The sequence below is a fragment of the Bactrocera neohumeralis genome, unplaced genomic scaffold (genome assembly GCF_024586455.1).
Source record: "Bactrocera neohumeralis isolate Rockhampton unplaced genomic scaffold, APGP_CSIRO_Bneo_wtdbg2-racon-allhic-juicebox.fasta_v2 cluster10, whole genome shotgun sequence".
NCBI classification, from domain to species: Eukaryota; Metazoa; Arthropoda; class Insecta; order Diptera; family Tephritidae; genus Bactrocera; species Bactrocera neohumeralis.
Genome location: NW_026089623.1, coordinates 935901 through 957149, shown reverse-complemented (window position 1 = coordinate 957149; position 21249 = coordinate 935901). Strand labels below are relative to the sequence as shown.

General features: G+C 34.2%; 1 protein-coding gene across 4 annotated transcripts in view; it reads right to left on the bottom strand.

Annotated features, from left to right (window-relative positions):
* Positions 1-5407: 5407 nt before the first annotated feature.
* Positions 5408-21249, bottom strand: part of LOC126764831 (phospholipid-transporting ATPase VA) — an 80509-nt gene continuing 64667 nt past the window's right edge. For 3 of the 4 annotated variants that reach the window (XM_050482404.1, XM_050482405.1, XM_050482406.1), the window contains exons 3-17: positions 18697-18877; positions 18462-18641; positions 18274-18398; positions 14843-15516; positions 14400-14787; positions 14018-14346; positions 13582-13954; positions 12590-12745; positions 11320-11488; positions 11094-11264; positions 10854-11039; positions 10590-10790; positions 10334-10521; positions 10101-10241; positions 5408-8148 (exon numbers count right to left, since the gene is read on the bottom strand). In XM_050482404.1, the coding sequence (XP_050338361.1) occupies positions 8100-8148; positions 10101-10241; positions 10334-10521; positions 10590-10790; positions 10854-11039; positions 11094-11264; positions 11320-11488; positions 12590-12745; positions 13582-13954; positions 14018-14346; positions 14400-14787; positions 14843-15516; positions 18274-18398; positions 18462-18641; positions 18697-18877 (3511 nt within the window). In that variant the 3' untranslated portion in view covers positions 5408-8099. The remainder of the gene's footprint in view (positions 8149-10100; positions 10242-10333; positions 10522-10589; positions 10791-10853; positions 11040-11093; positions 11265-11319; positions 11489-12589; positions 12746-13581; positions 13955-14017; positions 14347-14399; positions 14788-14842; positions 15517-18273; positions 18399-18461; positions 18642-18696; positions 18878-21249) is intronic. The other variant, XM_050482407.1, reaches the window with a different exon arrangement.

Here is a 21249-nt window from a genome sequence, read left to right as displayed (position 1 = left end):
TCGGAAAGAGCAAAAGAACAGCTGGTACGACGAGGAGTGCCGTGTCGCAGCGGAGAGAAAACCGGCTGCCTACCTCGCAACGTTACGATCGACCACTACACGTGCGGGATGGGATAGATACCGAGAGTTGAAGAGGGAAGCGAGACGCATTTGCAGACAGAAGAAGAAATAGGCCGAAATGCGTGAGTACGAAGAGCTTGATAAGGTGGTCGACAGGGGTAATGCTCGAAAATTCTACGAAAAAATGCGGCGGCTTACAAAAGGTTTCAAGACCGGAGCATCCTCTTTTAGAACCCCCAAAGGTGATCTAGTCACTGATGCCCAGAGCATAGTTAAATTATGGATGGAACACTTCTCCAGCCTGCTGAATGGCAGTGAACGCACAACACCAGGAGAAGGAGAACCCGATTCCCCAATCGATGACGATGGAGAAGACGTTCCATTACCCGACCATGAAGAAGTTCGAATAGCAATTTCCCGCCTCAAGAACAACAAAGCGGCGGGGGCCGACGGACTACCGGCCGAGCTATTCAAACACGGCGGCGAAGAACTAATAGGGAGCATGCATCAGCTTCTTTGTAAAATATGGTTGGACGAAAGCATGCCCAACGATTGGAAGTGTGCTATGCCCAATCCATAAAAAAGGAGACCCCACAATCTGCGCCAACTACCGTGGGATTAGCCTCCTCAACATCGCATATAAGGTTCTATCGAGCGTATTGTGTGAAAGATTAAAGCCCACCGTCAACAAACTGATTGGACCTTATCAGTGTGGCTTCAGACCTGGAAAATCAACAACCGACCAGATATTCACCATGCGCCAAATCTTGGAAAAGACCCGTGAAAGGAGAATCGACACACACCACCTCTTCGTTGATTTCAAAGCTGCTTTCGACAGCACGAAAAGGAGCTGTCTTTATGCCGCGATGTCTGAGTTTGGTATCCCCGCAAAACTAATACGGCTGTGTAAACTGACGTTGAGCAACACGAAAAGCTCCGGCAGGATCGGGAAGGACCTCTCCGAGCCGTTCGATACCAAACGAGGTTTCAGACAAGGCGACTCCCTATCGTGCGACTTTTTCAACCTGCTTCTGGAGAAAATAGTTCGAGCTGCAGAACTAAACAGAGAAGGTACCATCTCCTATAAGAGTGTACAGCTGCTGGCGTATGCCGACGATATTGATATCATCGACCTCAACACCCGCGCCGTTAGTTCTGCTTTCTCCAGGCTGGACAAGGAAGCACAGAAAATGGGTCTGGTATTGAACGAGGGCAAAACGAAATATCTCCTGTCATCAAACAAACAGTCGTCGCACTCGCGACTTGGCTCTCACGTCACTGTTGACAGTCATAACTTTGAAGTTGTAGATAATTTCGTCTATTTAGGAACCAGCATTAACACCACCAACAATGTCAGCCTGAAAATCCAACGCAGGATTGCTCTTGCCAACAGGTGCTACTTCGGACTGAGTAGGCAATTGAAAAGTAAAGTCCTCTCTCGACGAACAAAAGCTAAACTCTATAAGTTGCTCATAATTCCCGTCCTGCTATATGGTGCAGAGGCTTGGGCGATGACAGCAACTGATGAGTCGACGTTACGAGTTTTCAAGAGAAAAATTCTACGAAAGATTTATGGTCCTTTGCGCATTGGCCACGGCGAATATCGCATTCGATGGAACGATGAGCTGTACGAGATATACGACGACATTGACATAGTTCAGCGAATTAAAAGACAGCGGCTACGCTGGCTAGGTCATGTTGTCCGGATGGCTGAAAACACTCCAGCTCTGAAAGTATTCGACGCAGTACCCGCCGGGGGAAGCAGAGGAAGAGGAAGACCTCCACTCCGTTGGAAGGACCAAGTGGAGAAGGACCTGGCTTCGCTTGGAATATCCAATTGGCGCCACGTAGCGAGAAGAAGAAACGACTGGCGCGCTGTTGTTAACTCGGCTATAATCGCGTAAGCGGTGTCTACGCCAATTAAGAAGAAGAAGAATAAAATGTCACAAGGTAATAATTGAACGTCTACCAAATACAAGGTAACTGGTATGGTAAAGCCATCGATTGTTAAAATTGCTTTCACTGATTCTTTCGCATTTCGACTACCACCACATAGTCCTCTGATTTGTATATCACACTTTATGTATTTGCAATTAAGCTTCTCACATAACGATTTCCGAATCATGCTACACTGAGCACCCGTATCAATAAATGCTTTTAATTTCTGACCGTTTAATAATGCGTCAACTTTAAAAAGTTCATCGTTTACACAAAATATATTTCGTATTTTAGCTTCGGATTTACACTGAGAATCATACCTTGAATGCACTTTATTACATTTTTCACATCTTTGTTTACGTTGAGGTTTTTGACAATTTTTCGATATGTGTCCAAATTCATCGCAATTATAGCACTTTACACTTTTTGCTTCAAACATCTTATTAGAATTTTCGTTTTTGTTTACATTCTTATTTTCATACTCTTTTATTTCAACTTTCGTTACACTTCTGACAACGAACTGTCATTTGTTGGATCAAAATCTGGTATTGTTTCTGCTATTTCACGCACCGAATAATTGTTTCGCGTTACAGCTGCATTCGAATTTGCAAAAGGGAAATATTATTGACGTTTCTATTTTCAATGTTGCTTGTATTTTCAATTGGCACACTTCGAGGTTGGGAATAATTTTGCATATATGACAACATATTTTTTTTAAATTTCCGCGCATTTCGTCCATTTGTTTTTGTAACGATTTTTGTGTTTCGTCATCACACTGTTCACTATCATTACCCGTAACTTGTTCGTTTTCGTCCTCTTCGACTTCGATTTCATCCGACCCGATCGTTTCACTCAAACGACTTATAAGTGTTGCCTTCGTACCTGACGTTGAGCAATTTCGCTCTGACAACTACCGTTTTAATTGCACTACACTCAATGATGCAATAGCTCCCATTTTTATAAACTCAAAAATTATATACTTCGTTATATATTATGTATTTCGTTTTTGCATATACATACGCGCCGTTAAATCGAATGTTCAAGATGATGCACCGTTAGCCGTTATATCGAATGATCGAGATGATGCTCACTTTTAAATTGTAGGTTAAGTTATATCTTAAAATGATGTTTTTGTAATACACTTTAGGTTTATGAAATCTGCAGTTTAACGTTTTGCAGTATTTCACACATATGTATGCAAATGCGTTTCACTAAGAACCTTGTGTTCTTTTCGTTATATGGCAGAATTAATTTCGTTTGAAAATGCACAAATAAACGTTTAGCACATTTTCCGCTTTTTAATTTCCACATTTGATCACTATATCATCGCGAAACCGTTTTCAAAATTGTGTACAGGTAACAGTATTAGCACACATTTTGACCTTTTGTACGCGTGAAGTAATCCTACTTCTAATTTGAAAGGGTGTTTTAAGATATTCGGACACTTTAATGTTCACAGGATGGTATTTTATTTAAATGTATATCAAAAATGAGTAATTATAACGACTTAGAGTTTAGTTAAAAAAATCAGATTGTATCGCACGGGAGGCTGCGTTCACTTTGGCGGTTGAAAATCGAGTGTTGCTTTTGATGTGCCGGTGATGCCACACAGATGATAATTAATATTTTGCATAGGATTACCTTACACAAGTGAGGAAAGTTCTCTGATCATCATAAACGAATCTTTTCCTTATGGCTCAAGCAGCTCAAGACTTCCGGTCTTTCAACAAGTATCATCTCGGTAGCCTAAGAACATCCGTTTGAAGGCGAGCTAAAGTCCCCAAATTTGTGCGCTTGATTTGGGACCCGCCACGTAAAAACGCCCCCAATGAAAAAGTATAGACCGCCTAGGATGGGAGACCCCCCCTTTTGATGACGACCATGGCAAACGAACTAAGGTTTACGATTTGAGGGCATGCACTTGGAATGTCCGGTCCCTTAATTGGGCCGCTGCCTACCCGGTTGGTGTCCTCGTTTGAGTGAAGGCTGACATTACCGCCATCCAAGAAATACGATTTAAGGATCTATAGAGTGTATTGTGCGAAAGATTAAACAGAGAAGGTACCATCTTCTATAAGAGTGTATAGCTGCTGGCGTACGCCGATGATATTGATATCATTGGCATTAACAACAGCGCCGTTAGTTTTTCTTTCTCCAGAATGGATAAAGCAGCGAAGCACTAACAACAACGTCAGCGTCGAAATCCAACGCAGAATATCTCTTGACAACAGGTGCTACTTCGGACTAAGTAGGCATTTGGGAAGTAAAGTCCTCTCTCAACGAACAAAAACCAAACTCTATAAGTCACCCATCCCCGTCCTGCTATATGGTGCAGAGGCATGGACGATGACAACATCTGATGAGTCGACGTTAAGAGTTTTTGAGAGAAAGGTTCTGCGGAAGATTTATGGTCCTTTGCGTGTTGGCCATGGCGAATATCGCATTCGATGAAACGATTCGCTGTATGAGACATACGACGATATTGACATAGTTCAGCGAATTAAAAGACAGCGGCTACGCTGATAGTCTGGCATACAACATCGATAGTTCGGATTGTTCAACACCATCGATAGTTTGTGAACTCTAGTTGCGCTGTCTGACAGCGTTCAGTGAAAGCTGACCGAAGCCGTGCGTAAAGTTGATCAATACAAAAACAAACAGTTTTGATGCGTTTTTCGGAGCGGATGCGAATGTTGCATAGTTCATTTATATGTTAGTCTCATATTTTGGTTACAAGGAATTATCATGAATGTGGTAGAACAATATTTAGAATACCCGCTATTAATATTTTCAAGGGAAAATTTCTGATGAGAATTTCTAGTCAAAATTGAAAAAAAAATTATTTCGGCAGTTATGATTGTTTGTCTAAAAATTTCAAAATCTGATAAAATAAAAATGCATTAAAATCGTTAATTAGACAAAATTTGGGTGAACACCACCACCACATACATATATGATCATCCCGGTATAGGATTTGTTTACATATTATATATTTTGTAATATGATATTGTTAATAATATCCTATTCAAGGGATTAAATGCTAGTTATATATTAAATCGGAAATGTAATTCGAATAATCCCAGCTTGGTTATATCAAACCGAAGTAGAAACCCCCTTTTGTAATAATTAAATACAATAAAAAAAACTATTTAGTTTATATTAAAAATACATTATTTTTATTTATTCAACAGTTTATTCATTGATAATTAGCATTACTAATTATATATAGTAGATCTTCTAAAGATTCGCTTTCACTTAATACTAATATAATTAAACTATTCGCTATTTTAGAATTTCTTTTCGATATAATACATATGTACGTGTTATTGTGCTTAGTAATATTGAAAAACTATTAATATTATAATATTAAGCATACCACATTTACAGAATTAAATCTATATTGAGTTTCTTTTCTTTCTTTTTAAATACTTTAATTTATAAACACATACATATGTAATTTCTCTTTAAACTCTTTTAAAGGTATACATACATTTGTCATAGCTCTTCAACTCTTTCCTATACGTACATACATATTTATGTGTATTTACAAAGAATTTTAGTTCAGAAAAATGTATTTATATCCATTACTGTCAAGAGCTAGATGTACAGTTACCAAGAGAAATAGGACTAAGGCATTACAACTTTTTTTTTTTTTAATTTTAAAAAACATTTTATTTTACAACTGTTTTTATTGTAATCAAATTAAATATGTTCCCATAAATTCATAGACGAAAATCTTATAATTAAAAGCAGGATCTAGAATTATAATTTTTTAATGAGTGCACATATCACAGCCTTAGCAAGAAAGTTTTTTCACATTACTCCGGTTTTTCGTTCATTGTTAGATTTATATTTCGTTCTATCTGAGATTTATTATAGCCAGAAAATTAGACGGTCAGAAAATGGTGGTTTTTGAAATTAAGTACAATACTACCATCAAAAGTACTATGTTCAAACAAACAACAAGACAAATGCTGTTATACTTTAACATAAATTACGAAATTATTAATATTTAAGGTTCATCTGACCGTTTTTTCTAATTTATTTTACAAATTAATAATTAGAATAAAATTGGTCGGCTACGTATCTAGAATATAGAACTGATTGAATTATATTAGTTAAATAATGTTTGAAATTCATTTTGAAAAATATGAATTAAGACAAGTAAGGAAATGAGTAACCGAAGATTTTATACTCTTGCAACTTGCAGGAATCATATTAAAAAATTTTGCGAAAGAGTTCAGGATTCTTGTTCGAAGAAAAGTTTCTCTCCGAATTTCTATAATATATCTCACAGAATGACCGATATTTTCGATAAAAAGTTCGCAATTGGAACTTTGATCCACATATTCGGTATCTAGGGGCTTGAAAACTTTTTGTCCGACATTCAGTTTTGGCCTATATTCATCGTTGATTGATTTGCACACTGGAAATGAAAGAATCAGATGGAATTTAAAATTGGCTTACATGAGACGTAGGCGTGGTTGTAATCCGATTTCGCTCATTTTCACAGTGGAACATAGTAATGTGAAGACAATATTATATACCAAATATCAGCTGAGTAGGTCTTCAGACATGGGTTTTAAGCGAAATGTGCGCGGTGCCCCGCTTATCGCAAAATTTTCACCCTGGCTCTAATAGATGCCTCTTGTATAATCCTAGGAGTAAAATTTAATGCCTTTGGAGTATTTATTTATTGATGTATCGCGTTTTTAGTGATTTTTAACGAAACCATTATATGGCGAGTTGGCGCTGTTATCGCCTGATTTCATCAATTTTTACGGTGTCGATTGGGGTGCTTAAGTGATTTCTCAAATTTGGATATTGTATCATTAGTAATTGAGGGGATATGCATATTAAACCTCTTGGTGGGTGTGGCCTCGCTCATTTTCCTATTTTAAGTTTTAGTCCAAGGGTTCACATTGCTACTAAGATCCAAATTACAGTGTTATGTCTTAATTTAGTACTTAGTTATGGCACTTTAAAGATTTTCATTTGAACACATGAACCAATTTCATTAATGCATAATATTAGAAATAGGTATATCTTAATTATTGCTTAATTTATCGCTTGTACAGATGGACGGACAAACAGCTAGTCATTCGGATTTCAACTCGACTTATCATCCTGATCATTTATATATATGTATTTAACCTAATTTAGCACGATTATTTTTAGGTGATACAAACAACAGTTAGATGAACAAAAATATTATACTCTTGTAGCAACATTTTGCAAGAGTATAAAAATCGCCATGTTTATATATAAGAGCAGAAAACGGCAAAGTAAGGTAATATAAAATTAGGGCAATAAAAACTTTAATTTTAATTGAACATGTAAAAGTTTAATATTTTTAAACAAGATTATAAACCGCAAAAACCACAATATTTGAATTTCGTATTAGTAAACAATCAAACTAGAAGTTAGAATTACATAGAAATTCAAGAAATCATCAAATTTTAGGATATTCTGACATTATATATATAATTTTCCTAACCTGCATAGTTTTCGGAATGTTAACATAAATGTTGTTGATAACTAAAACAATAAACTGATGAAAATACTTTTTTAGATAAATTGATAACATATTGTGACTCAGTCAGAAAATACTCTACAGAGCCGTGATAATGATTCATAATAAAATAAATTATAATGGAATACCAGAAATTTAATTCATAATACATCATTATAATATACTAAGAACTGAAAGAAATTATTTTTAGTTAATATTTCACTAAAATAATTGGAGTTATAATACAAATGAATTTAATTTAAAAATATATAAGTATTACACATATTTACCCTAGAATACGATACAAATATTTACATGTATATTAAGGAGACCTTTCAATACGGATGTACAAATTTTAATATAGCCTTAGGCTATTACCATAATAACAGAAACGGACCTAGAACATACTATTGAACTTACATATGTATTAAATAATTCAGTCACACCCATGTATATATCAGTATTACACTTTCACACCATCATTAATTTATTTCAATAACTCTTTTTTCTTGTTTTCCAAGAATTGATCAGCATTAAATGTCCCGATGATAATCTTTGTCGTATAAAATATCTGCTTCGGTAGCGTTTATCAAGAAATAGTTGTTATAATTTGATTCTTAGACCCATAATCGGTGATTCTGTAAATATTACAATATTACCATACTTAAATAATGCTGATATATACATACACTACTGTCATTGTAATTGTAATTAGAAATGTAATGTAATTGTTTCGAATATTTTTTTTTATTTTATATTGTTATTATTGAAAAATAAAACAAAAAAAAGCATGATATATAAATATATAAGATAATAATTAAATAATATCAAAACTGGTTTTTCAAAACAATAGAAGCGAGGGAGTTATCCAAAGCTTTACAATTGAGAAAATTTTAAAATAATTTTTTAATATAACAGTTTTAATCGTAAAACTATTAATAAACATAAGATAATGTCTACGATGTTATGCAACATCCTAAAGGATGAACTTACACAATATCTAAATATGAATATGAATTAAACATTTGTCAATACACTCTTTATCCTATTCAAAGAAGGCCAATCATAAAATACTAAATATATATTAAAATAAAAGCAGTAATCTAATTAAAATGGTAAATATGAAAAATTAAAATAAAATGTTAAACGAATAACATTGTAAATAAAAAACACACAACATTTGCAACCAATATTACTATACTGCAAAAGTATACTAACTTAACCCTTTGCATTCGAGAGGTGACTCTCACTCACCATGGGGTGTGCTCTGTCGCAACTCGAGAGGTGACTATCGCTCACCACTTGCTTTGCTGTGGTAACTCGATACGCGGGACTAAATGTCTTCTTTACTTTCTTCGCGGGTTCTTACGCTTTTTCATACTCCTATGAAGTGTAAACGGAGATGGAGATAAAATTTTCTTATCTGGGATTAGTCCGCAACCACGAAGCGGACTGCATTTTCGCCATCAGTTCGAACCTGACAGTCATGACAGAGAGATTACTGAATTGAAAGTTTTTGATCCCTAAAACATGGAACGCAATACCGAATTAAGTTCAAGTGAAGATAAGTTTGATTTCACGGTGCTTAACGAGGAAATTACGTCTCTACTCAGAGAGCTTCAAAAATACAGAGAATAACAGCAGTAGTGACGATAGTGACGAAGTGAGAGGTGTCAGAAGTCAAAATTACAATGAGTAACGTTTGAAAAATGATCTTCTTAAATATGTAAAAATGCATTTAATATTAAAATATAAAAGTTTTATGTGTTACTTTATGTATGTAATCATTTTAAGTTAGATATTAAGTTAGAGGTAAGAAATTACCCAAATACGCTACAAAATGCTTCGAGTTGCTGGTGCGCCACGCGAAAATGGCCCCGAGTGCAAAGAGTTAAATACTAAATTTTTGTGTATAAAACTTTATATCCATGACCCTTACAGTGCTTCAAAGTAAAGAAAGAATGTAGTAAGATATTTGGGCTTTTTGCAATCAAAACAAAAAAACTATATTATTTTACATGTTTTTATAAAACATTTCTTTCTTTTTTCAATTCAAATTATTTTTTATAGGCATTAGTACCCGAAGCTTTTAATATGTACAATATTGGAGAATATATGTATTATATACATACAGCTTTGGGTTTACTGTCCTGTGTAGATTAAATCTAAGCCAAATAGACACGTTTTTTTTCTTTCTAATTCCGTCGTTTTCTGTGGATCAGTTTCAGTAGATCAGCCGTTCGGAAATGGGCTTAAAAGTTGTGAGATTATCAAAGTTTCGAAAATATCAAGTTGCTCTCCCAAGATGGATGATAAGTTGGGTCAAAGTATGTAAGTAAAATTTTATTTATTTCAAAATATAAACAAACTTAACTGAGGTGAAACTAAAGTTTTTTTTTTTAATCTGTCTAAGGAATTTCTTAACAACTTTATTTTTATATTTTTTTAAGAAAGAAACCAAATTATACAGTCATTTTGTAAATACGTATGTATAAAAAATCTTAGTAAGCTACAACAAGCAACAAATATTTTACTATGGAAACGCATAGCAGGTAATTGTCGGTTACATTGTGTGTTGTGTGTTCTTTACCTATAAATTGATGAAGCTGATGTTGACCTTGACCAAGCAACTAACAAACCCTCACCTCTACTCCGGTCTTTTTTTCTCTGCAACAAAACTGCTGCACTGTCGTCAGGAAATAAAGAGTTTTTAATTGTCGTAAACAACAGCCTGCAATAAAAATCACGTGACATTATTTAATAACAAATATATTTCAGTTGTGGAATTTGATTAATTGCGATGGTGCAATGTGAATAGCTTACCTGGGCAAGACAGCCACCAATGTCGATATAAGTATCACAAGCCAATGCACTAGAGAGCCTAAACAGCGAAATATTACCCAATAAGTAGAAGGTAGTCCAAAACAGTTTACGCAAGTTGCATTATAAATAATAGAAAAAGCATAGAAGGAACCAAGACTTATGGTAATAGAGAGCACATGTAATACAGTCTACAAAAAACAAAAAATTACCTAATTTAACAAATTTATTACAGTTACAACGTATTGAAATAAAATACCCATGATCTAATTTCGAGTGCACCATGAACTAAGTTCGTATATAAACAGGTAGCTGTTATGGTTGCTCCGAACTCCCATATGCCAACATCACTTTCCGCGTAGGCGAATAAGGCAATGAAAAATACCACTAAACTTTGGTATAACGAATCGGATAGCACTATCCAGAAATCATGCGGTTTGTAAGCAAGACCCAAACGACCCTACAGAAAAATTAAACACTAACACATATAAGATAGTTTAAAATTTTGTGCTTGCGTACTAACATGTTTGTATAAATAACAATTTTGTTGTAAAAAATCCTCAGGCACGCGTTTGTCGTAGACACCAATGGCAAGCGGCGGCAAAGAAGTAAATATTAAATTATATAACATCAGATACATTTGATCCATCATAACAGAACCAGAGAAGCCACAGTATAGTTGGTACCAAAATATTAGGAACACGAACGCCTTAGAAAAAATTAGGGTAAATATAAAAAAATCAAAAACCTATAAAATATTTACAGCATTTTTGTAGAAGAAATAAAGTATCATACGCGACAAACGATCGTAACACCAGTATCCATGAGCTAACAATAAAGGTTCTAAGTAGCGAAAGCGTGATAACGTAAAATCAGCGGCCATAACAGCTTGCATACCCTCTTGACCGGAAATACCAACGCCAACATCTGCCATCTTTACAAAGACATATGAACAATAAATGATTATATATATCTGAAGTTCACTAAACCTGTATCATTGACACATCATTCGCACCATCACCAATCGCCAAGGTACATAGACGCAACTCTTCTTTTACCACTTTAACAAGATATGCTTTCTGAAGAGGTGTCGAACGGCAACACAACACAGACGCACAGCTTTTAGCCAATTTCAGGAAAGGTCTTATAAGTTTCGATCTGCAAAATAATTTGCAGTGCAAAATAAACTTTTTAATAATTTTGTGAAAAATTATTTTTTAAATTAATGATTTTATCATATTAAAAATAATTAAATAAACTCGTTTACTCTACATAAGTTTGGAGCTTTGGAGTATAATGCAAAGGCTTTCGATTTGTCTGAAGTTTATTTAAGCATTTCGTGAAATATCAAATTATAAATGAAACATGTTTAATAATAACCGTTTCTTATTTATACAACACGGTGACATTTTTTCAGCAAACTGTCTCTTCCAGTAAAACTCATATTGTGTTTATGTTTATATAATAGTTTTATCCATCTAATGGTATAACACTTAAAAATACTTTATATGCATATACATATATGTATATCAAAAATATCAGGATAAGATAAATTACACATGTCTATCTGTATGTCCGTGTAAGCGATAACTGAACTAAGAATTAAAATATCTTAGCATTGTAGAAGGGCAACACAACCAATTAGATTGCGACGCCCACAAAACACCACTAATCGAAAACCTAATACTAAAACAGAAATTAATTGTATCATTTTAGTAGGGAGGGGCATCTGGGGTTTAAATTATTTGAATGCGGACGAGCTTGCTGTAAATAAGTCCTTCTAGAACCTTATCATACTTTGTGAAAATGTACGTTTTGAAGTTCAATATCTGACTTAAGGAACGTTATATTATATTTTAAAGCAAAAAATGGTACGGGAGCACCCACTAATAGGTCAAATTCCATTCGTCGGGGGACTACTCAGCCTATTTTAAATTTGGTGAATAACATTATCCTGTAATCTTTATGTGATACAACCACGCCTAATGCCCAGATAACACAGTTTTAAAAACTAATAAAGATATTAGGGAAAATTTTACAAAAATGAGTACTTCACTTTAGATTTTTAATCCCAAAAAATTTTGAAACATTTTGTTTTTTAGTTGTAAAAGTTTATATTTAATTTATGCTTTTATTTAAGAATGCCAACGAGACTTCCAAGCTCAAATCCAAATACATTAAACAAGATATGCTGCATATCAATAATAATGCTACAATGTTTTTAACTTTCTACACATATTACTATTAACAAATACTTACCGTAAATCCAGGATAAAAGTCAAAGTTTTGCCGTCGACAACCAAAGCACGTGTTTTCAGTCGGGTATGAGTATCATATATTGATTTGCTGGTATCCAAATCAGCTAAGTAGAAATTGATTGCACTTTCCGCAGCATCACGAGAGCGAGCCGTTAGACTGAACATAATAATAAATTAGGATTAAATTTAAAGCAGCGCTATGAAATAATTTTACCTCATAATCAATAAAAAAAAATGTTTGAATCAAATACCTTCCATTTTTTTTAGCATATTCTAGTCCACAATAAAAATTGGATTGTACGAGAGTACGTGAAATATTTAAACAATTTTAGTATAAATTAAAAATACTCCAAGCAGTGAGACAAAAAGAGACTGAAAATTATTATTTTTACTTGGAAAAAATACATAAGTTCTATGAAAAGATCATATTTCATATTGGGAGGAGCCTTCATAGCTTTTAAAGACCTTATAAGAAGAAAAATTTTTAAAAACTCTTTTCACAAATATTTTCTACGCTCTTTTTTTGCATTTTTGAAACTTTTAGAATTGAATTTAACGCAACACGTCCAATAGCTTATTTTTTCTTGGTTTGTGTAAAGAATGAGCGCTTTCCCGTAGGTCTTGGGATTTACTAATGAGTTCCTGATACTTTACGACTTATTTTTTCCAATATCGCTGGTTCTCTCAAAATATTAACCACAACTTTAAATTAATAGCAACACAAATTCTTCTGTTCCCACGACAATACAAATTAATTAAATTTTATAATAATAATAGAAATTATTGTATTTTTATAATTTATCTAAAATAATACTAAACTAATTTTATCACGAATTAAAGTGCTGTTTTATATTTACTTTTTTATATTACGTTTTAATTTAATATTATTTCTTATTGTTATGGACTGTACATGTCAGCAATACATGAAGTCACATCACATTCGAGCAGTTTATATTATGTACATATATAATAATAATAAGAAGATGAACATACCGCAATAACTCCATCTGTTGAGTAAAAAGTTTTGCAGAATAAGCAACATTTATTGCCGTTTCTGGCTTATCGCCAGTTAACACCCACACCGATATACCAGCCGAAATCAGAGCAGCTAACGTTTCCGGAACACCATCTTGAAGTCTATCTTCAATTCCTGTAGCACCTAGTAATGTCAAATTACATTCCAGCTTCGCAAAAGAATCACGAATGCGTCGTTCTCTATTCTCCAACGACATTTCAATTTCTTGGTGGTGTGCCCACCATTCTGTATATTCGGCGGAATTCAATGTTCGTTTTGCCATAACTAATATACGCAAACCGTCACGAGCATAACGGTCCAACTGCTGTTGAGTTTTTTCTCGCATTAAACCTATCACAAAACGTTTGGTAAACATTATTATATTTTTTTTTTAATTTATCGAAAATCTAATACCCTCTGTCGTATTTGGAGCGCACGGTACTAATACGGGTATAATAGAGCTGTCAGCGCCCTTTGTGTAAAGCACTATTTCTTGTGTTCCTGTTCGGCGCACAACAATTGACATGCACTTGCGGCTCGAATCAAATGGCAAAATTTTTAGAACTTCATACTCCACCATTCCAGAATTAGGAATGCTAACTAGTATATGATTTGGACTTCGATTGACTAAACAGCAGTCATAACTATAAGCAGCATTTACAAGCGCTAGTTCATCTGGACTCTCAGCTTCATACAACGGTCTACCGTTGGCCGTTTTAAATGATTGCTGAATTTTTGTTTGACTGACAAGTAAAATAGTTTTAATATATTTTTAATATGTGTGTTACTTACTTACTTTAACTTGTTTGTATATTTTTTTGCCTGAACCTTTACATTCAAGAATGAGGTAAGGCTAGTTATTTTGGAGTTTATCACTGCTTTCGCTCGCCCTGTCGGTGATATGCTATTTGAAAATGACTTCATTTTCATAGGAGGTGAATCAGAAGTAGGTGTAGTCTCTGCTGAGCTGCTTATTGGGGATAACGATGGAATATGTGTATGCGTTGGCAAAACATAGGCAAGGTTTGGTGGTGGTGATGGTGTTACTGAACGTGATTCAGCTAAGCGAGTATAACGATCAATTGGTATAGCAGATGCTAAATTATTATTAGCTTTAGTTAATGATGTAGGGGATGAATCTGTTTGTGTTATATGTTGTAAAGGAATATGGTTGTCTTTTACATCTGAAATTATTCAATTTTATATGTAGAATTGAGAAACATTATTAACAACACTTACTTTTTAGCATTACTGAATCATTGTTGGCTGCTCCTTGAACTTCAATTATGCCACTGGCATTCATCAAATCATGATGTGGTGTGGCACTTACAATCACCGTATTGCAAATCGCCATTACCAAAAGAAATTCTTGTAGCCTTTGGGCATTTGATGACAAATACTGACCAGAATTTATCAACTCTAGCATATCATTTAATAATGTGGAATTAGTTATCACCGGTGGTGCTGGTATTCCAGGCTTTGAGTGCAATCGTTCCAGCTCTGAAGGGGGATGACCATAGTCTATGCCATTGACAACACATCGTCGAAATAGCATTTTATTTTCAGTCAGCGTTCCTGTCTTATCTGAAAATATATGCTGTATTTGCCCCAACTCTTCAGTTATGTTCATCGCACGGCATTCTGTTTTTTTATTTGTATCCTCGTCATACAAGTCAATGTTGTTGTGAATGTGGTATACTTGCAGAATTTTGCATAATTCAATAGTAACATACAAAGACAATGGAATCATCACCTGCAATATTATAATGTATGTCCAAAAAGTCAAGAGACCTTCGTAGCTTGGGTGAACATCAAAAGGTAGATATGGTACAGGAAATTGCTCAAAAGAGCTTAACCACATTTTGCAGCCAACTGCGCCCACAATACATAATATCAGTAAAATTATCACACACCTAATAGAAATAGACAAATTTCTATTTAAAATATAAAATTTAATAATATTATAAAATATTATAAGTTCATGTTTAGCACTAATCCATAAACGTGGAAGCTTCTATAAGAACGAAATATTTGATTTTTAATTTCTCTGTAGATTTTTTATAATAGTAGTTTGAGTCTTGCAGAAACCAACTAAAAACCAAATAGAATAGTACAAATGGAAGATCGTCAATACCATTTATGAAAAATATAGAGACAAGAAAAAGGTGTTATGGATGTGTACTGTTCGATGCATGCAAACATGCCCGATCTGTTTTACTGAACGACATTTTTTAATATTAATTTTGTATAAAAATATGTGAAGAAAAGAATTTGTAGATTTAAGAATGTTAATCTTAACATAATTTTTCTAAATCTGTAACATTTAGTAAAGTTTAGCAGTCGAATACTGTGTTTGTTTTCTAGCTAAAATATTTTCTAATTCAATTAGTGAGAAAGATCTCTAGTCATTGGTACCTCACGATTTAAGTTTCAAATATGAATTTATTGAAATGCGTTGAAATCTGATAATTAGATATGTGTTAGGAGAGAAATGTAGTACACTTATGCTTAAGTTAGAGAAAATACTTTTATGTACTCACTTCTTGTGATAAAATCGTTGATTAAAAGGTTTACACAATTAAATACTTTTTTAATCTCTCAACATATTGCTATAGAATATACAAGTTTTGTTCACATAACGGTTATTTGTATCACCTAAAACTAACTAAGATAGATATCGAGTTATAAATATATAATCAACATCGAGATGATGAAACGAAAGATGTCCGTCTGTGCAGCGTTAACTTCAGTAAAAGTTGAGATATCTTGATGAAATTTAGACTAGTTTAGTATTGCAGATGAACGCATTCAGATTTTTTCCATGCTCACAAAAGACTGTTAATCGAAAGGATACAAAGTGAAAACTCTAAGCTCTAATTAAGATACAAAACTACAATTTAATACAGAGAATCAAAAGAGGGGGGCATTTGTTTTTTTTTTTTTTAATAAAAACTCTCATATACCTAATGTGCATCGACATAATGTAAAGATTTTCGAACTTGCGTTTGACTTTCTACTGTATATACCGGTTAATATATGAGATATCTTAACGAAATTAACAGAGCGTTTATCTCCAAAAACAATGTGTGCTGGGTGAAATCCGGACAATACTACCCTTAGCTCAAATATATCTCTTTCACTAATTTGAAAATCGATATATAGTAAAGTCAGAATGTTAGGCATCGTTATGAAACTCACCCAGTGGATATCCTGGTAATATGACGTCATGCCATGAATTTCAAAGTACTGATGGAATTTATACCGTATGTATGGGTTGTTTTAGAAGATATGTTAGCAAAATGAAGTGAACGAATAGTTCAATTTACTATATCACTTCACGGAATCACCGAAATTAAGAGAACGTGTAATATATAAAGGGTGTCCGAAAATTAACGAAATATTAAAATTTGTCGCAATTTATGTTAAAAAAACAAAAATAAAAAAACGACAGCTGTCAGTTTATTCTTAAAAGTAAAAAAACAGGTTGCTATGTCTTCATTGCCGTACAATATTTTAAAAATTATCAAAATTTGGTGGCCGCTGTTCGAAATGCATTCAAAATGTGCCAGTGTTTGGTATGGATTTTGAGCTGGAGGCAAATTTTAACCATATTTTTTTGAAAATGAGGGGATTTAACACCATTAGATTTATTTGTATTATGTATTATTGTTATTTAAAATCACAAGTCTATTGCAACAAGCCTACATCCACGCGTGCTTTAAAGGATGAGATTCAGCATTGCTTCAATGAAATTCACTCACATTTATGCAGAATAATCAAGGAAATTTTTTACAAACTTGTACGCATATGTATAGAAAGCCCTTTAAGCCGTTTGCCCCATCTGTTATTTCATAAATAACCCTCTCTTATGTATTTTATGATTCAATAAAAAACTTCACAAATTATCATAAATACCTACCATACATATGTATGTATATAATAAACGATTTTTGTCATTCTAGCAGATTTTTCCTAAAATCACACGGAAGCATTTCCTCGAGTTTACTTGATTAATGGCACACGTTAATACAATTATACCTGACCTTCTCCAAGTCCCAATATTTCTCATACAGTGATTTCGGACTTTCCACCTGACTTTAAACCGTTAACGTCGATCAATATGTGTGATATTGAAATGAAAGTAAGTGAATATTTTTTTATAAATAACGTTGTTTAGTGTTGACAACCCTAACATTATGATTTTTCAAAATTGCGATAGTATAAAATGTTCTGCTACACTCGAACTTAGCTCTTCCTTACTTCTTTAATATTAAGTTTTGTCTATATAAAACGCGCCAAATGCAAGATTATAAAAGTTTGGATAACAGCCGAACTTAGTCCTTCCATATTTATGAGCAAGAAGATAGAATAATACAACTTTCAACTTATGTTTGGCAAGGAATGAAAAGAAGAAGAAACTTTGAAGACTTCTTAAATTAAATAGTAAAGTGATATCTAAAAATTTTTAGTTTTAGTTGGTCTTTTAAATATACATCTATTATTGGCAATTTTGATGCATAAGAAACAAATAGGTATTTTTTCAACACTATTAATCATTTACTTTCCTCTCAAAACTATATTATAGTCCTATAGTCACTTGCAATCTCGTTTCCGAAAAACCAAAAACTATATCCCTAGAGTTATCGATTATAATTAAGAGTTAAATTTACCATATCACATCAATATTCATCTGCTGTTCGACTTGCGAACGTTTATATCGAGGCCCACTGTTGTTAAGCATTGATTTGGTTTCGTGACCTGTATATACAACGATTCCTTCAATGAAATCAGTGTTCTGAAATGTAACAATTTAAAGGTATTCAATGATGATTTCAAGAATAAAATATAAAAAAATCACCTTCAAGCGGCTCTCCCTTAGAAGCAAGTTTTCGGTTGCAATGGGAACACGCTCCCCTGTCGGATGTATTAAGGCTCCATGGAATCTGTAAAGTTTGGTGGTGGGCGCGTCAGCTTCAATACGGCTCACGAATTTGCTCGGGGTAAACATATTCTGTTTATCGGTGAAACCCCGAACAACCTAATAACGACATTATCTAGTTATGCAAAAAAATAACTGAATAAGAAATATTTACTTCTCGTCGTTTAAGATTGGTTTCACCATCTAAATCGCAAGTGTCGATGTAACAGGCGCCATGCAAGTCGCTAGTTCTTAAAAGTAATATGTCTGCTGGTACCGTTTCATTATTCGATAAATGAACTAAGTCACCAACGCGAACATCTTGCCATTTTATTTTCTTATACCGCTCCGTTTCACTATAACAAAATATTGTACATATAAGCACACACGTTATATAATTTAATACATTTAAATATTGTAAATATAAAAATAAAATAATAATAAATGGGTTTATATATATTTACATATAATGTGGATAATACAACTTATTGTTTCTAAAATAAAATAAAAAATATAATTAAAATTAGAAATTTCTCTTTTGTAATACATTATATTAATCAATGACGAATAAGAAACATAAAGAAACTTCCAACATATCATCTAACAGAATCCTAACGGCACTAACAACATCGGAATCGTTCTAAAACACTTAATAAATCTTAAAAAAAAACGTCCTCTCCCATAAGACGATGACATTCTTATTTTTCTAGATATTTTTTTTAATGATATGTACATACATATACACTAGCCAGACAAAATCTTTGCTCATGATCAGCAAATGCATTTGAAATGAAATAAAATCCACACAGTTCTTTCACATTAATTTTTATGTATTCGAATATTGGCATTAAAAGATAACACAAAATTTTTTTTATCAATTGAGCAATTCACAACCTGTCGTAAAGCATCGTAAAATCGTAAAATTATAAAAAAAAACAAGTGTAAAAATTTATAATTTTACGATTTTACGATGCTTTACGACAGGTTGTGAATTGAACAAATAATTTATTTCATAAAAAATTAAATAGGACAGTTTTTCTAATAGATTCCAAAAAATAGGTGTCAGAAAGTCTTAGCTCATATTATGGTAAAATAAATAATAAAACAATATAAATAAAAACAAGAAATAAAGGGCTAAATTCGGGTCGAACCGAAGACATTATACTTTTGCAAGAATCAAAAGGGTCTTTAGGTGCAAAACGTCAACCAGAGGATCAAAATCAGTTGATATAAATTTACATACATATATACATATATAACTCATACACTGGCCGACATAAGTTTTGTTAGAAAAAGCAAAATCATTATACAGATGTATGTAGTATATGAGAGTTGCCAATACTACACATTATTAACACGCCACATATAAGAAATTTCACATATCATCACCAAACGGGTAAAACGGAGGTAAAGTCAGCCGGACGTTATATGTTTGTTATATGGCAGCTAGATCAAGTTTTCGCCCTTTATAATATCTTTATATTAGATATGGAGGCTAAAGGAAGTATTGCCACGATTCCACCCACAGACATACCATTCTCAGGAAAGAATTTTTTCTGAATTTCAAATATATATCTTACACAGATATCTTATCCATATTTACGGTAAAAAGTCAACTGGTCATGTGTAGAAGTTCACGTAAGTGAGGAAATTTCTCTGATCGCCAGAAACGATTCTTTTACATATGGCTCAAGCAGCTCAGAACATCCGTTTGAAGAAGAGCTAAAGTGAGAATGCGAACCGCCAAGTAAAAAACGCCCCACTGAAAACTAATCAACAGTCTCGGATGAGATACCCCCCTTATGATGAGGACCATAACAAACGCATTAAGGATTACGATTTGAGGGCATCCACCTGGAATGTCCGGTCCCTTAATTAGGAAGGTGCCGCTGCTCAGCTGGTTGCTGTCCTCGTGAAAATAAAGACTAACACCACCGCCGTCCAAGAAGTACGATGGACGGAATAAGGACTGAGACGAGTAGGTCCTTGTGGAATTTTCTACAGTGGCCATATAAAGGAGCGCAAGTTCGGTGTGGGATTCGTGGCGGGAGACAGACTCCGTTGCCGAGTCCTGGCATTCACCCCGGTGGATGAAAGTCTAGCCACAATCCGCATCAAAGCGAAGTTCTTCAACATATCGCTGATTTGCGCCCACGCCCTGACGGAAGAGCAGGACGATGTGACCAAAGATGCCTTCTATAAGCGCTTGGTGCGAACCTATGAGTGCTGTCCCCGCCACGATGTCAAAATCGTGCATGGCGACTTTAACGCACAACGGTCGTGTATTGAGGCTAATCGACCTCGGCGGGGCCCGAAATATGGTTATCTGTAATACAAGATTCCAGCAACTAGACCGATCATGTTGTGATAGACGGTAGACACGTCTCCAGTGTTTTAGACATTCGTACGCCCCGAGGTCCTAACATCGACTCGGAACACTATTTTTAGAAGCGAGGCGCATTTGCAGGCAGAAAAAAAAGAGGCCGAAATGCATGAGTACGAAAAGCTTGATAAGCTGGCCGACAGGGGTAATGCTCGAAAATTCTACGAAAAAATGCGGCGGCGAACAGAAGTTTTCAAAACGGGAGCATACTCTTGTAGAACCCCCAAAGGTGAACTAGTGACCTTTGCCCACAGCATACTAAATCTATAGAGAGGACACTTATCCAGCCTGCTTAATGCACTGAAGGAGTTGGTGAACCTGATTCCCCAATCGATGACGATGGAG